General features: G+C 43.0%; 1 protein-coding gene across 2 annotated transcripts in view; it reads left to right on the forward strand.

Annotated features, from left to right (window-relative positions):
• PPP2R5A (protein phosphatase 2 regulatory subunit B'alpha) overlaps positions 1-16,042 on the forward strand; it is a 120,500-nt gene that overhangs the window by 59,666 nt on the left and 44,792 nt on the right. For both annotated transcript variants that reach the window (XM_075925151.1, XM_006135173.2), the window contains exon 4: positions 13,124-13,216. In XM_075925151.1, coding sequence (XP_075781266.1) covers positions 13,124-13,216 — 93 coding nt within the window. The remainder of the gene's footprint in view (positions 1-13,123; positions 13,217-16,042) is intronic.

Raw genomic sequence — 16,042 nt, forward strand, 5'->3', positions numbered from 1 at the left:
ATTGGGAAGCGAGTCTTCATTCCAGCACCTGTACTAGACTCCCTCAAATGGTGGACTTCACACCACAACCTCTTCGCTGGAGTTCCCTTTCTGCAGCCTGATCCATCAGGACAAATTACCACAGATGCCTCACTAATAGGACGGGGAACGCACATGTAACAACACAAAGTGCAGGGAAGATGGTCATCACATGAAGCTATGTTACACATCAGTCTTGAGCTTCAAAGGGTCAGACACATGTGCAGACACTTTGCTCCTGCCATTATGAATTGCACTGTACGGATCCTAATGGACAACACAAGGACATAAACAGGCAGGGCAGTGCTCATTCTTGATCCCTTTGTGCAGAAGTTATCCGCCTCTGGAACTGGTGCATCTGGCGTGGGGTTGTCCTCAAGGCATCTTGCCTACCTGAAGTCAGCAACGTCACAGAAGATATTTTGAGTTGCAGTTTTACCACAGACCATGAACGGGAACTATACCCAATGGTTATGGAGTCTTTCTTCCACAAGTGGGGCTATCCGGCAATAGATCTTTTTGCAATGAGGGACCATTCCAAGTGTTGCTGATTTTGCTCTCAAGCAAGGCTGGACGGGGAATCCATGGGTGATGCTTTCCTAATTGTCTGGAACAAACCTCTGCACTGCGCATTTCCCCCAGTCCCAGAAATCCCCAGGATCCTGTGGAAAATTCAATTGCACATGGCTCGAGTAATCTTAATAGCCCCATCATGGTCCAGACAGACTTGGTTTCCATACCTTCAGCACGTCAGTCGAGCCACCTCTCCCACTACCAGCTCGACGTAACCTTCTGTGTCAAAACGGGCAAACTACTTCACCCCCAACCCCACACTCTACACCTTCATGCCTGGCTTCTTTGTGATTCAATGGCACCAAATCTCAATGTTCAGAGCAAGTGAGAATTTTCCTCCTTCATAGTAGGAGGCCGTCCGCTCGAAACACCTACCTGCACAAATGGAAATGGTATACGTCCTGGTGCCAGTGGTCACAGATCGACCCCTGTATCGCCCCTATCCGCTCATCCTAGACTATCGACACAATCTAAAGAATGGGGGCCTATCCATCTCGTCCGTCAAGGTTCACTTAGCAGCGATCACAGCATTCCATGAGCACATCGATGGAGCATCTGTGTTTGCCCACCCAATCACAAAGAGATTCCTCAAAGGCCTCCACAACCTTTATCCCCCCTCACAAGAACCCAGCACCTTCCTGGGAGCTCAATTTAGTCCTGGACTGTCTCATGAGGGCTCCCTTTGAACCTATGGCCACCTGCCTGCTCTTGCTCCTAACTATGAAAATGGTGTTCTTGATTGCCATCACCTCTGTGAGGAGGGTTAGTGAGATAGGGTCCCTCATGGTGGGCCCACCATATACTACATTCATAAAAGACAAAGTTACTCTTAGACTGCAGCTATCATTCGTGCCTAAGATCAGCACCTCCTTCCATATTAACGAGCACATAGTCCTGCCTACACTCTACCCAAAACCTCACGCATCTCACAGAGAAGCTACCCTGCACAACTTAGACATTCGATGGGCTCTAGCCTTTTACATCGATAGAACACAGCAGTTTCATAAATCTCTATGCCTTTTCCTGTCCCTTGAAAACCACTCCAAGGCACTCCAATTTCAATGCAGCACATTTCCAAGTTCATAGTAGCCTGTGTACTACATTGTTGCTCTCTTCAGAATGGTCACTTGCTAGTTCCACTTAGAGCACACTCCACGCACGCCACTGCAACGTCTACTGCTTTCCTGAAAAGTGTCTCCCTCAAGGACATATACGTGGTGGCCACACGGTCATCTGACCACTCCTTTGCTAGACATTATGCTATCATGCTTCAAATAGCAACTGATACAGCAGTGGCTACAGGGGTGCTATCTTCTGCCACTCAGCAGTAACTCCAAGACCCATCATCCTCCTGGAATACTGCACTATAGTCACCAACAGTGGAGCACCTATGGGGACATCACCCACAGAAGAAAAGGTTGCCTTGTGCCGTAACGACTGTTTTTCAAGGTGTGTGTCTCTGTGGGTGCTCCATGGCCCTCCCTTCCTCTCCTCTACTCAGAGTGTTCAGTAACTCAGGCATAGATGAGGAACTGAAGGAGGGAGGGTCAGGCTGCCGCATGAGGCACCAGCTGTTAGCGGTGCGAGGCGCCTCCTGCGTGTCTGAAGCCCAACTGTCAACTCCTATGAAAAGCTCTGAACTGCGGCTCTGGGGATCAGCCATCACCAACAGTGGAGCACCCACGGGGAGAGACACTTCGAAGAACAGTCGTTACCGCACAAGGTGAGTAACTTCCTTTTTTCTGTATGGTTTAGCTGAAGTACAGCTATATATCAAAAAATTAGTTTTCTTTAAAAAAAAAAAAGAGAGAGAGAAACAGGAACAACAGACTTAATGTTTCCTCTATCAAGACAAGTATCTCCCTCTTCTTCCTATCCCCTTCCCCAAGTCTACAATGAAGACGTTGTAGCTGGATAACAATTAACAAGTTATTTCATTGTTGCACTCCTGTACCTACCTCGTGATTTTTGTAACAGTGCTCTATTAATCACAATTGACTTGTGTTACTGTTTTATTTTCTTCAAGCAAACAAAGTTGTAGTCAGAAGGGTTTTGATTGCATTTAGTGACCATACACTTAACTTCAGCAATGAAGTACCTAGTATTTAAAACCTGTTCTTTTTGTATGTATTGCAATAACTCAATAGGGAACAGATAATTATGATACCTTGTGCACCACTACATATCATACAGTGATTTCATAAATCACTTTTTGACTATATAACGATAATCCATAATTGTGCTACTTGAAAAACGAGGAGTCCTATGGCACCTCAGGGACGAACGGCTTTATTAGGGCATAAGCTTATAGCCTAATAAATCTGTTAGTCTCTAATGTTCCACAGGACTCTTCATTGTATTTGAAGATAAAGACTAGTATGGCTACCCCCTGAGATTGTGCTACTTTAGTTAAATAACAGAATACTGCCATGAATATTACCCACAAAAAGTACCTGTTCAAGGCAGTGTTTTGTCTCTTAGTCAAGTTAAAGATACAAATTTCCCAGGCAGTGACCATTCAGACTAGGGTTCTTAATTATTAACCCCCAGGAGAAAGGAAAATGTCTCTGAATTTTACCTGCATGAGAAATAACTATAATTGCAGTGGGTCATAGGCTTGATGAAAGAAAGGAGATTAGAACAGATGGCTCCTATATACTGTCAACACATAGATCAACTGTGTTGAAGGACTTTTGTCCATCAGGAATTGGAACTTACAATTAATTCCCTGTGAAGTTCAATTGCGGGCATAAAACAGATCTCTACTTCTCCCTATAGAAGTGATATGGTTCTGTTGACATACTCTGCTCTTTATAGTATGCTAGCAGGTGAGGCCCATTATTGACTGGGCAAAATTCATTTTGCCTAGATTACACTTGTAGAAAAATTCAAGAAATTAAATATATGTAATAGATTTTTTTTATGTGCTTGCAAAAGAGAAGTAAAATAAGTTTTAAATTTGTAGGATTTTAACCTCAAACATTATTCATTTTATTGAATAATTACCATACATAGTAAATTTGAATCACAAACTCGTAAAGCTTCCATTACTCTTTCTGTAACTAATTTGAATTATTTTGTGATTTGTAACAGTAAAAGGTTTTTTTGCACTAAAATGACAGTTGAACAGGTGACTCAATTTTTATTTTGTTAGAATGCTATTTAAGATATTTAAGAATGCTAATCATAACAGTCAAGACTTCTTTTTTCTGATGAAAAACAAAAATAATTATTTAATCCTTTCACCTAGCATGTTCCAGTGTAAAAAGTGGCAGGATTGTTTATGCAAAATTTGGTATCTATAGGTAATCGTGAAGTATGACTTTATTTTGCACAAACAAATCCACAAACGCACTCTTCAAAATACACAGTAGAGGTTCCTGTGGGTACTCCATTTTATGATATATGTGTCCTTGTAATCTCTGGTACAGAGCACACAAGGCAGTGTTTGTGGGCCTGTGCAAAGCAACACCTTGAGACAGAGCAGTTACATGTCCACTGTTCTCAGCTTCACACTTTTCTTAACATAGACATTTTCTTTTTTCTTTTGTTTGTTCAGTTATTTTCTTCTTTAGTTCCAGTTGTGTTTGGAAGGGGGCACATTTTTTCTTTAGAATCCATTCTTTCAGTTATTTACCACTCCAGTTTATGCAGAAGACTCCGGAGCTTAAGCCCTGCCAGACTTGCCACAAATCTTTGCCCCAGAGTGATGAGCTTTGGAGCTTTGTCTCCATTGCCTCAGAGACACCTACCCACATTCTGTCAAAATGTATGGTCTGCACGGATTTAAGGCAGGTCTAAAAAAGGCAGGCTAGACTTAAGAACCTTTCAGTGGAAAGCTTACTAGCCCGAATGGGGTCTACTCTTCTCCCCATACAACATCTGAAGCTGTACCACTAGCACTTGCAGTTCTAATAGCACCTTTATAAGTTAGGACATCTTTTGCCCTTGCCAGATTAAATAGGAAGAGGGGTAGATCGCACCATAATTCCCACTCTAGAGAGATCTTGCATCCCTCCAATTTGGGGACAATTTATACCTCTAGATCAGCGGCATAGGCATGGGTACCCGCATGGCCCCACAGTATGCTAACATCTTTATGTCTGACTTAGAGGACGGTATTTGAGGAAACATTCTATCACCCGCCTTTACTTATGCTACATCGATGACATCTTTATGATCTGGACCCATGGTCAAGAGACACTGGATGCATTCCACAGAGATTTTAACAACCTACACCCCATCATCAATCTCATCCTGGACCATACAATACTAGAGATCTATTTCCTGGACACCACAGTACAAATCACTGATGGCAAAAGCAATACCACTCTCTACACTTACCTACATGCCTCCAGCTTCCATCCAGGACACACCATACGATCCATCGTCTGTAGTCAAGCCCTTAGATACAATCATATCTGCTCCAATCCCACTGACAGAGACCAAAAACTTCAAGATTTCTATCAAGCATTCGTAAAACTCAATTACCCACGGGGGAAATAAAAAACAAATTGAAAGGGCCAGACGAGTACCCAGAAACCATCCATTTTAAGATAGGCCCAAGAAAACCAACAATAGAACACCACTTGTCATCAACTATAGCCCCCAACTTAAACCCTTCCAGCGCGTTGTCAATAACCTACAACCTAGAGTGGAACAGTATACTACACTTTGAGAGGCCCAGGGTGACAGATCTATACTCTCCTATAGACAATCACCTAACCTCAGGAAGATACTTACTAACAACCACAGAGCACACCAGATCAATAGTAACCCTAGAACTTTCTCTTGCAACAAACCCCGTTGCCAATTTTGTGACACTCTGGTGACACCATCATTGGATCAAGTCAGTTATATGATCCAAGGACTCATATTCCTGTTCATCCAGCAATGTGATTTATGCCATCATGTGCCTGCAATGTATATTGGACAGACAGTTCAGTCACTTCGCCAAAGAATTAATGCCCACAAATCAGACATCCAACATCTTCACAAAGAAAAACCTGTTAGTCTACATTTTAATCTACCTGGGCATTCATTTGAAGACCTGACAACGTGTGTCTTACTTCAAAGAGACTTTAACACCAGATTACAGAGAGAAACTTCAGAACTTTCATTCATGCTTAAATTCGACGTAACAAATGGGCCTTAATAAAGATGCTAATTACCTTACACATTACAAAGACAGCTTCCCCACCTATTGCTAGTCCTAGTAACTCCAGATTAGCCACTCATTGACTTACAATAAGCTATTTCCTCCTTCCCTCGCCCCACCTTCTGTTCTAAAATCTGATTTGTTAGTTTATAATGTGTTCACTTTCTTCATTGTATTCCTTTGTTATATATGGTCATGCCAATTCTCTTTCAGAATATGATCTGAAGAAGTGGGTCTGGCCCACAAAAACTCAGCACCTAATAAACGATCTTGTTAGTCTTTAAAGTGCTACATATTTTTTCCTTTTGTTTTATCAAGGGCCTCAGGTTTGTTTTATCAAGTTTCCCAGATGCTTTGCTGTATGACTCATTCCCACTTTAAGGCAGACTATCCACTTCTTTCCCACGTGGAAACATTATTTCAGCCACAGATTTTGGAAGTGATCAGGATATGCTATTCATTCACTTTGACTCTTTCTCTCCCTTCTCCTTCCCCATCCCTTTTTAGGGACCCCTGTCACAAAGAGCTCTTAAAACAAGCAGTTCAGTCCCTTTTGCTCCTGGAACAATTAAATCAGTTCCCTTAGAGTTTTTTGGAAGAGGGTTCAATTTTAACAAGTCCTCAAGAAGTGCGGGGAGGACATAGAAGACTGATCATTGACCTTAGAAACCCGAACACACACATCCTATCACAGCATTTCATGCTAGCCACTATAATCCCATCCATAATTCTGAGAGACTGGTTCATCACCCTTCCAGGATGCTACTTTCATCTACCCATCCCACAAATATTTCATAATAGACTCAGAACACTACCAGTATCGAGTCCTTCCCTTTGCATTCTCCATGGCCTTTTGGAGTCTTTATAAACCTCCACTCAGCAGTGGTGGCTCATTTACATTAGTGAGGCTTAGCGGTATTTCTATACCTGGTTTTTCAGGAATCTATCAGCTCTAGTGGTCCAATTTGCAGCTTCTAAGGCTCTAGCCCAGTTTGTCTCTGGGCCTTTGTCTCAGTCGGCAGAAGTCTGTGTTGACCCCAGTCCAAAGAGACCCTCTGAAGATTCCTTAAGCACCTGCCTCCCCAATGAGATTTTCTACTCTGTGTAGTCTGATCTTAGCAATAAAACACAATCTGCAAACTGCAAGGACCTGCATACAACTCCTAGGGCCACATGTTGGCTTCCATATGTGTCATGCCTCAAGATTGCACCTCAGGTGCCTTCACATAGGACAACACTGTGTACATCCCAAAAAGTTTTTTCAGACTCATCATAGTACCTCGAAGTCTTGGTCTTTCTCAGGTAGTGAAAGGACTGATCAAAGGTCAGACACCCCCACTCTCAAAGATCCTCACAACATAAGTATTCCTTTCTTTTTTGTGATTGAGGGGGTCAGCTCAGCTCCAAGAAGCCAGAGCATGTGGTCAGCACTGGATCTCGCTCCACCCAGCAGCTATTCAATCTGCTTGTCAGTACTTGGTATGCATCATACAAGGCCAGTCCATCAGAATAATGCTGGATAACAGGGAAGCAAATGTAATGTTGTAACTGACAGGGTGAAACAGGAGCCAAATCCTTATGCACAGATTCACTAAAGCTGTGGAACTGGTACATTATCCATCAGAGGGAAATCTCAGAATTTCATTTTCAAGACCTACAGAATACAATTGTAGATTCCTTAAGCAGAAAATTCCTTCAGGATCATGATTAGGAGTTGAAAAATTCTGTCTTTTACCGTATCTGCCAGACCTGGGATCTCCCAGAACATATGAAATGTTAACACAAAACACATGAAATATCCTATTTTGTGCTCCCAGCAAGGACAAGGCTGCAATTCATTGGGCGATCCATTGGTAATACTGTGGTTTTGTATGTTTAGTCAAACTATAACATAAAGGTTAGGGTTATTCTTATAGTGCAGCCCTGTCCAAAACTAGTGTGGTACTGTAACATCCTTTGCCTGTCTGTGGCAGTGCCTCTCTCAGCAAGTATCTTTTGTCATAGAACTTTGGGACCTTTATCTCAGCCTGAACCTGGGAGGATGGCTTTAGAGCCTGGAGCTAACTTGTTCAGATGAGTCTTGTCAGTTCTCGTATCAACCAAGAAACATTATACTTGCAAAACTTGCCTTACACTTCCTTTTCTGGTGCACTTTAAGCATCAGAAGTTCCACTGTCCAAAATCCTAAACTGCCTGTTTATCAGTGAGCTTAGTTGGAGTACTTTTGGTTGCTATCATAGTTTTCCACTCACTCATTGAAGACTGTCATATATTTTTGCCTACACTAGTATAGCCAGGTTCCTCAATGGCATATATAACTTGTTTCTCCCTGTGCAGAACCTGGCTCACCAGTGGTGCCTTAAATTCATTCTCAGTGCCCTGATGAACTCCTCCCCCCTTTTGTACCAGAGACTACCTCTTCTCTCCTTCAACTCTTTCTCAATATCCCAATCCATACATAATGTTGACTAAACAAATGGAAATGCTTGGTGTTTACATAGCATAATTTTATCTCTACTTAAGCTAGTAAATGGTGAATTTGCCATGTCTCCATGATCACTTCTTCCCTGAGGTCTCTTTGGAATACCATATTAATAAAAAAAATCCATTTACCAGCACTCTACCTAGAGCCTCATGTCTCCAAAAATGAAACTAGTCAACATACCCTTGATATCAGCAGGGCTCGACAAATAATGCAATCTACTCGCCCATGGCAAGTAGATTGCAACCTGGAAGAGCTGGGTTCGGGCGATCTGTTCATGTGCAGAACGATCTGTGCGTGTGCAGATTGCCGGACAGTGTGGCTGGCGAGCGGGGTTCGCCGCAGTTCAGCGAGCCCTGGATTTCAGAATGGCTCTTGCCTTCTACCTTGACAGGACTAAGATATATTCAGGGCCTCCAGATTATTTGTATTATTTGCGGAGAGGGTAAGTGACAGTCTCTGTGAAAATAGGCTGTCCAAGTGGGTTTCAAGGTGTATTTTAATCTGTTGTGAATCTACTGGGATGTAGACTCTCAGAGTTAATAGAACACACTATTAGGGCTTAGTCTACATCTGTAACTGCAACTGGTGACACAGTCCTCCTAAACATCTTAGACTTGCTTCTAGGGATGAAAGCGAGTAATCGAGTTGAGTACTTGACTATTCGCTTCCCCTCCCCACTGCACCTGTATCAAAGGCAGTAGCAGGGGTAGAAAGAGCAAGGGAGGCTGCCACGAAGCAGTCCATGTCCATGGCGGCCCAGGCTGGCCAAGAGCAGAGGCTGCTGTGGCAGCAGCCCCTATTTGTGGGGGTATAGACGTGTGCATGCTATGATAATGCACTCATAGGGACAAAAAAAAAATCTCAAAAATCAAAGCACAATTACGATATTCTAATGATCTTTTCAGGAAGAAAACATCAGGTCACAAAGCAGTAGACTGGATGGAGGATGGAGAAGTGCTGGTCTCAGTAATGACGGATGGCAGAAAAAGGAGCAATGGCCTTAAGTTACAGTGGGGGAGGTCTTCTAGGTTTGCTATTAGGAAAAACTATTTCACTAGGATGGTAGTGAAGTACTGGAATGGGTTACCTAGGTAGGTGGTGGAATCTCCATACCTAGAGGTTTTTAAGTCTCGGCTTGCAAAAGCCCTGGCTGGGTTGATTTAGTTGGGATTGGTCTTGCTTTGGGAAGGGGGCTGGACTTGATGACCTCCTGAGGTCTCTTCCAGCTCTATGATTCTATGACTTCTAGAATTTCTGCAGGATAATCTTGAGAGTTTCCAAAGAGAGCTTTCTGAAAGCCTAACTTATTAGCCATATGTGTCCTAGGAACAGCAAATGGTAAGACTACCTGGACATCAGAAGATTTTAGAGCTAGCGGAGTTACCTACATTCTTTTCATGTGTTCAGGGTTCTCCTCCGGCTTTTTGGAGTCCCCAGATGACCCTGGTCCTGCGTGTCATTTCTCCAGCTGATCCCGGGCTCCCTGTGGCATTTTCCCAGAACTTGGGGTCAGCTGGGACCCTGGGTTCTGAGGAAATGCTGCTTGGAACCCGGGGTTAGCTGGGGAGTCCCCAGCTGATCCCAGGCTCCACGGCCCTTTTATGTTTTAAAGGGGCAGCACTGCTGAGCCATGGATCAGCTGTGCGGAGCTGCCACTTTGAAGTACCCCTTTTCCTCTCTCCCCCTTTGATGCCTCTATCTCATAGAGGCAGCAAGGGGGGCGGGGAATCTACTAGTCTTTAATATCCCTAGTTCCTAGTGGCTGCACTTCACCGTTCCCAGCCATTGGGGGCAATGGGAAGCAGCAGGCAGCACATCCCTGTGGTCCATGCTGCTTTCTGCTGCTCCTATTTGACTGGAATGGAGAACCACCGATGTTTAATGGAAAACTCTGGTAGCCCTCAAGTGATTTATCCTGATGGGGGGGCAGGCAATTGTAATCCCACTGGACTCAGCGAACTGGTCAAAATGTGTTGGTGGGCCCAGATGTGACGCACCAGCAAGGTTCCTTCTAAGCTGTGTGGCAGTATGGCTCTGCAGCTGCTTAATTTGCTGTGCCCTGCCAGGGTCTCAGGGACTGTCCCTACTGGCTGGGAGAAACTCACTGCTCTATCCTCCACAGGGAGATGCTGGTGTGGCTGAGGGAAAAGTGCCCCTCCCCCAGTCAGGAAGCTCCGTGTGCAAAGCTTCCATTAGCATTGGCCTCGTTTTATAGGCAGCGCATATAATGACACCTATGTTTTGAAGTTACTTATTACTACCCATTGCAAAACCATATAATGTTGTCACACTTTAACTGTTTCAGCTGGAATATTCCATACCAGCTGTCTGCTTGATTTTTTTTTTTTTTTAAAGGGGAAAGGTGGGCAGGAATTTCCACAAAAATGGTTCAGCTGTTTACAAGAAATGCTAAGGGAAAATATATTCTACAGTGATAACAAATTTGTTGTAACGTTCTTTGAGAAACTCTAGTGTCTCCAACACAAAAATAGTGGGTGATCATGTAATTAGACTGTATCATAAATACATGCACACAGGGCAGTGGAATTAGAATTGTATGGGCAAACTTTATTCTATCATTTCCTAACTTGTGCATGTTTGACTTCATAGTATTTGTTCTTTTAATATACAGGCAGTCCCCGAGTTACGCGGCTCCGACTTATGTTGGATCCGCACTTACGAACGGGGCTTTCTCTGGGACCGCCCAGAGCGCAGCGGTCTCGCCACCTCGACCTCCAGGGCGAGAAAAGCTGCTCCGGGTGCCCCTGGTCTGCTGCGGACTGTCTCCAGCAGACCAGGGACACCTGGAGCAAAGCCGGGAAGGCGGAAGGGTCCCGCGCCTCCCCAGCTTTGCCATGGCAAAGCCTCAGAGGCACGGGACCCCTCCGCCTCCCCAGCTTTGCTCCAGGTGCCTCTGGTCTGCTGGGGACCAATGCGCTGCTGCTGTCCCGCTGCCGGCGTGTTCCGCAGCTTTGCTCCCCGTCTCCCTGGTCTGCTGGAGACCAACAGACCAGGGAGACGGGGAGCAAAGCCGGGGAGCACGTGGGCAGCGGACAGCCCAGATGCTCCGCGGCTGTCCTGCTGCTGGCGCGTTCCGCGGCTTTGCTCCCGGTCTCCCTGGTCTGCTGGAGACCAACAGAGCAGGGAGACGGGGAGAAAAGCGGAGCAAAGCTGCGGAGGACCTGGGCGGCGGGACCGCAGTGCGTCTTGGTTCCCCGCCCGCGTCTCCGGGGTCTGCTGGGGGGGGGGAGAGGGCACAGCTAGTATGTTCCCCCCCCCCCCAGCAGTCCAGGGTTTTCTCCGGATGTCTGTGGTAGAGCAGCTGGGGCGCTGCCGGTTGGTCCCGCAGCGCCGCTCTGGGCGCTACTGGAGCAACCCAGCAGCACCCCAGCTGCTCTGCCCCAGGCGTCCCCAAGTCAGCCGCTGCTGAAACTGACCAGCGCTGACTACAGGAAGCCCTAGGCAGAGTTGCTCTGTCCCGGGCTTCCTGGAATCAGCCGCTGATCAGTTTCAACAGGCTGAATCTGGATGCCAGTTCCGACTTACATACAGATTCAACTTAAGAACAAACCTACAGTCCCTATCTTGTATGTAACCCGGGGACTGCCTGTAGTTTTGTTTTATATAATGTGGATAGCTTCAAATCTCTTTAAACACTTACTGCTAAATTACTTCAGTCAATTGGGGAGGAGGGGGGAAGAGGCAAGTATTGGGAGAAATACTGCACATTTCCTTCCTTGGGCCTACCAGATGCCTTAATTGATTATCACAAACATATATACCGGCACATATGCATTTATCATGTATTACATAATGGTGCATTACAAGCATTTTTCTCTCACCTCTGCTCTTTATTTAGAAATTCTAGTTAATTGTTTAGGTATTGGTTCTCTAAAAAGATTTGACTAGTCTTCAATAGGATTCCATCCATGTGTCATCAGATGTTTTAAAGATTGTAGTTAAAATGTCTGACTTCAAAATTATTACTCCTCATAAAGTTTTTAAGGCCCACTCAATAGTGGCTATACAAGAGCATTTTGACTGGGCTTTAGTACACCCAACAGCACTAAAATGGTAGTTGATTATCACCAAGGCCTCGTATCTCCAATGACACTATGCCTAAATTTATGTACCACACCCTACATCTGTGAACCACATTTCCACTGTCAGCTCTCATTGCATAAAGAGGCCTCAGTCTTGTGCATCTAGCTGGCTGGGAGAGGAGAGACTGATTGCAGTTGCCATCCTGCATTTCATTTCTCTTCTGCTGTGACTTGAAGCATACTGTTTTCTATACTGAGCTTTTCAAGATCTCAAGAGTGAGGCAGAAGCTCTGACCCTCCATACTTCTCTGGTCTATTACAAGTCTTCCGCTCCCCTTAGTCCCTTCCCTCCTGTGGATCTGCCAAGGCCCATGGGAGGGAGGACCAGCTCTTCTGAACATTTTAGGGGTAAGACTCCATATATGCTGTATCATGTTGGGTCTAAAATCTGCAACAAGGCTCTGCTGTTTGGATTGGGATGTCAAGTATACAGATGCGTAATTCATAGTAAAGATTAAACTTTCATGCATTTGTGCAGTTTTTTAAAAATACGGATTAAAAAAATGTATAATTTATATCTAACTTTGGGAACCAAACTTTTATTAGTATATATTTTTAAAAGGAATTTTCTATTTGTGCACATTGGTCTTGTATTCATAGTTGTCCTAGCCTTTAACTTTATATACACTTTGAATTATATCCTTCTTGATGCTAAAATATTTTCAGTATCCTCTTCTCCTATTGACATAATTAGAAGTAATAAAATATTTGGTAGTTTGAATCTTTATTATTTTAGTAAACAGCAGTGGTAACTTCTTCAGAGTTTTCATTTAATGTTTGTTATAGTTGGTGTATGAATTTTTCCTGAGATTTTTGGAGAGCCCAGATTTCCAGCCTAGTACTGCAAAGCGATACATTGATCAGAAATTTGTACAGCAGGTGAGTGTAACATTTTTATATTTAATACTTGGTTAACTCTTAACTGAAAGTGATGCTGTTGTAGTATTGGTTTGTATTTTGCAGATTTTGATAAAACTGGTTCTTTATATTGTAACATGAGAATCCTTTTTGTTTGCCAGCTGTTCTACTAGTAGAAGAATATCTACACAAACTACATGTAATCTGGAAATTCAGAAACTTATAAATCATAGAGATAATACTGAGTTTTGTTAAGAAAAAAATTGCAACGTACAATAGCTTCAATTTGTGGAATAAAATTTGAGTTTCATAACAATACATACGTTACTGTTTTCCAGTGAAATATAGATAATCCTCAGTGCTGACCTATTGTAATGACTTTTTCACTCTCACTACATGAGTTAATACTTGTGTGATCATTCTCAGGTCACCCAAGACTGATAGTTACATTGTTAACCCCAGGATGAGGGAGACTTGCTTGCCCATCTGGTTGTCAGTTCTCTAATAAAACATGATCAGCCTTTCAACTACTCAAAGATTCTTCTGGGCTCTGTCAGCCTTATCGTTACCTTGCATACTAACAAGAAATGTATCCTAGTCCTCTAGTTTTTTTTTTTTTTGAAACATTCTCTTGTGATCTTCAGCACCTGATACTGGTTATTCACAAAAATCCTAGGTTCTCTACCTCAAAGTACCCCCAAAATATCTTAAACAGCAATGGTCCTATAGCACCTTAAAGACTAATAATAATGCACAAATAGTATTATGTGCTTTCGTGGGCACAACCCACTTCTTCAGATGACAAATATGGACCAAGGGGCACGAGTTCATTCATTTTCCTTAAAGCACAATTCCTTTATTATAACACACAGCACTTGTAATAAAACAGAAGATTTATTTAAGACAGAAAAGTGATTCTACTAGAAACAAGAGGCAGTGATGGAAATAGAGTACATGACAAAATAATAAAATGAAAACCTGGGTTTACATTTCATATTTATCTTTCCTATCTAAAAAATAGATTATCTCCCAAAGTTCAGTCTGTTGCAGAGCTGGCTACCTTCACAGGAACTAGGATTCATTTTTTAATAAGAACAGCCCCTGCTCCTCAAGATGTCTCCTCAATAAAAGAATCCGAAGTGTCTTGCCCTGCTCTTTGTTATGCTGAAATAGTGTTTTGTCTTTATTCATAGGCAGAGTAATTCTCTTTTTGTTTGTGTTCCTTTTTTATCTCCAGGTGGTTTTGATTCCTTGAATTTGTCTCTGATGGTTTCCCATTGACAGTCTTAAAATGGGACAAGGCTAGACAGTTGAGCCTTGCATTCCATCTGTGGCTAACCCAGGCAGGGTAGCAACTCTCTCCTGATCTAATGTTTACTCCATGTCCTGAAAGTATACTTCAATATAAATTCATTATACTTTAAATATTACCTGTATGTACACAGGATTTATGAATCTTGACAAGTATTGAATAAAAAACCAGTTAGTATAAACAAAAGCATAAATGTGAAATGTATCCTATTTGTTTTGAAATGAGAGGAATCAATTAGGACAGATAATTTTCTATTACCTACTGGTATCAGATCCAGACAAAATATTCCTAAATGCGATGGCTGTGAGATTTTTAGTTCTAGAGCTTTCTTTATAAAAGCACCATACTTCACTCTTTCCTTTGCTTTGAGAAAATGCACTTGATTCTTATCTTTCATTTTACAGAAAGTAGGCCCTGATCTTACAGAAACTTGTGTGTTTAACTTTAAACACATGAAAAGTTTTGTTGAAATCTTTAGGCTACTTGTGCCTATTTAACTGTTTGAGTGTGTGTCTTTGAGGACAGGGGCCTTAAATAATACCTTCCAGCTATTTATTATAGAATATGCAACCCAGAGGCATTGAGACCACTGACAGAAGAGAGTGAAATCTGCCCTACAGCCTTAACTGAGAGTCAGCTGGCTTTTCGTTCAAGTCCATGGCCTTAGTCCCTAAGGTCACATGTTCATTCCCTTCTACTGATGACCAGAGTCTATTGACTTTACAAATAGAACTGGAAGGAGCTTCAAGAGGTCATCAAGTCCAGTACCCTGCACTCATGGAAGGAACAAACTCCGCCTACATCATCTCCCTCCTCCTTATAACAATCTCTTATGTTCTAGAAAACTGTTGTCCTATCCCCTCTTGTCTTCTCTTTTCCAGACTAAACAAACCCATTTCTTTCAATCTCCCTTCATAAGTCATGTATTCTAGACCCGTAATTATTTCTGTGGTTCTTCTCTCAACTTTCTCCAGTTTGTCCGCATCTTTCCTGGATTCTGGCATACAGAACTGGATACAATGCTCCCAGTTGAGGCCTAATCCATGCAGAGTGGAATAACTGCTTCTCATGTCTTGCTTTCAACATTCCTGTTAATAGATCTCAGAAATGTTTGCTTTTTTGCAAGTGTTATGTTGATTCATACTTAACTTGTGGTCCACTATGACCCCTAAGATCTCTTTCTGCATAACTCCTTCCTAGAGCCTCATTTCCCATTTTATATGTGTGCAACTGGTTGTTCATTCCTAAGTGGAGTACTTGGCATTTGTCCTTATTGAATTTCACCCTGTTCACCACAGACCATTTCTCCAGTTTGTCCAGATCTTTTAAAATTATTCTCCTATCTTCCAAAGCACTTGCAGCCCCTTCCAACTTGGTCTCATCTGCAAACTTTACAAGTATACTCTTTCTGCCGTTATCTAAATAATGGGTTCCCAAACTGGGGGACATGAACAAATTCCAGGAGGGGGCACGAGGCAACCCAGCCCCCCTCCCCATCAATTACCTCCCCCATCCCCCAAGTTGTGCTGCTATTT

Source organism: Pelodiscus sinensis, chromosome 3, assembly GCF_049634645.1.
Source record: "Pelodiscus sinensis isolate JC-2024 chromosome 3, ASM4963464v1, whole genome shotgun sequence".
Lineage (NCBI taxonomy): Eukaryota > Metazoa > Chordata > Testudines > Trionychidae > Pelodiscus > Pelodiscus sinensis.